The 1,340-nt window shown below is 52.0% G+C and overlaps 1 protein-coding gene across 1 annotated transcript in view; it reads left to right on the top strand.

Annotated features, from left to right (window-relative positions):
- Window positions 1-276, top strand: part of LOC110107560 (alcohol-forming fatty acyl-CoA reductase-like) — an 18,098-nt gene extending 17,822 nt beyond the window's left edge. The window contains exon 6 of the mRNA XM_028693507.1: window positions 6-276. Coding sequence (XP_028549340.1) covers window positions 6-276 — 271 coding nt within the window. The remainder of the gene's footprint in view (window positions 1-5) is intronic.
- The last annotated feature ends 1,064 nt before the right edge of the window (window positions 277-1,340 follow it).

Below are 1,340 nucleotides of genomic sequence, written 5' to 3'. Positions count from 1 at the left end.
GGCAGGCCGCCAGCCAGGGCTTCCGGCAACCTTGCCAGCCAGGGCCTCCGCCAGCCTGCCAGCCAGGGCCTCCGCAGCCCTGCCAGCCAGGGGCCTCCGCACGCTGCCAGCCATGGCCTCCGCAGGCCTTTGCCGCCAAGGCCTCCGCCAGCTTGCCGCCAGGGCCTCCGCATGCTTCCAGCCAGGGGCATTAGCACATTCGCAAGCACGTTTGATATTCTTTCGCAACCACAATCAATCGAGGCACAAGCGAACATGTCGCCATCATTTACTTAGTGGATACATTTTTTCCCTATGCATCAAGTACATAAAGCCATGGGCACGTTGGCAGCAAGGTCTCGAAGGTGTTGGCAAGCAGGGTCTCAGAAAGTGTTGGCAAGCAGGGGAGGCCACACCTGCAAACTTTCCCATAAGGGCCAATAGCGCACTCTGGGGCTTGAGGCGGCAAGTATGTTGTGTAACTAGGCACACATTGATTATTTTTTCGCAACCAACAATCGAAGGCACAGGCAGCATATCACCTCATTTTTTCACAAAAAAACCAATCAAAGGCACAGGCAACAAAGTGAATGAACTGCTATGTTGATGGTTGGCCACACAAGTAATGAACAAACCAATCGAAGCAAAGCATAAAGGACAACTCATGCGGCCTATACAGCGTCTCAAGCACTTCCACATCAAAAAGCCCCCAAATGGCAACACCACTGTATCGAAGAGTAGCCAAATCCTACGACAAGGCGAACCAAAGGGTCAATGTAAAGAATTGGACGGCGAGCTCCCGCCAATGCACGTATGATAGCGAGTTTGGGCCGGGTGAAACATTCCATATAAGATGTAAAATAGCAAGCGACATAGGAGCATTATCTTTCCAAAATGCCAATGATTACCATGTGACCTTGGCATTCGATTCAATCCTCCGAATCCGACTTTCCATCGCAAGTGTTTCATCCCCCACATGACAATCAAGCTCTGCCGACAAAAGTTTTGTGCTCTGTACAATGTTACAGCCTACCCCCCCAAAGACAAACAGTGCAAACAGCCCCAAAAATGCCCCCGTAGTTCAAAATGGCCTCAAAAAGCTTATTTTTTTTTGCCATTCTGATAGCACTATTTGCTTTGATGCAATGCACACACGAGTTCCCAACATGCCCAAACTCGATGCCAAAAAGCACTTATTTGAGTACTTCTTAGTACATTTTGAATGTGCTACGGCTCGGCTGTCAGGCCAAGGCCTCCGCAGCTTGCAGCCAGGCCTCCGCAGACCTGCCAGCCAGGGCCTCCGCAAGGCATGCCAGCCAGGGGCCTCCGCAGCCTTTGGCAGCCAGGGGCCCGCAGCCTGC

This window comes from Dendrobium catenatum, unplaced genomic scaffold (assembly GCF_001605985.2).
Source record: "Dendrobium catenatum unplaced genomic scaffold, ASM160598v2 fragScaff_scaffold_313, whole genome shotgun sequence".
NCBI classification, from domain to species: domain Eukaryota; kingdom Viridiplantae; phylum Streptophyta; class Magnoliopsida; order Asparagales; family Orchidaceae; genus Dendrobium; species Dendrobium catenatum.
This window is presented reverse-complemented; position numbering and strand designations above follow the sequence as displayed.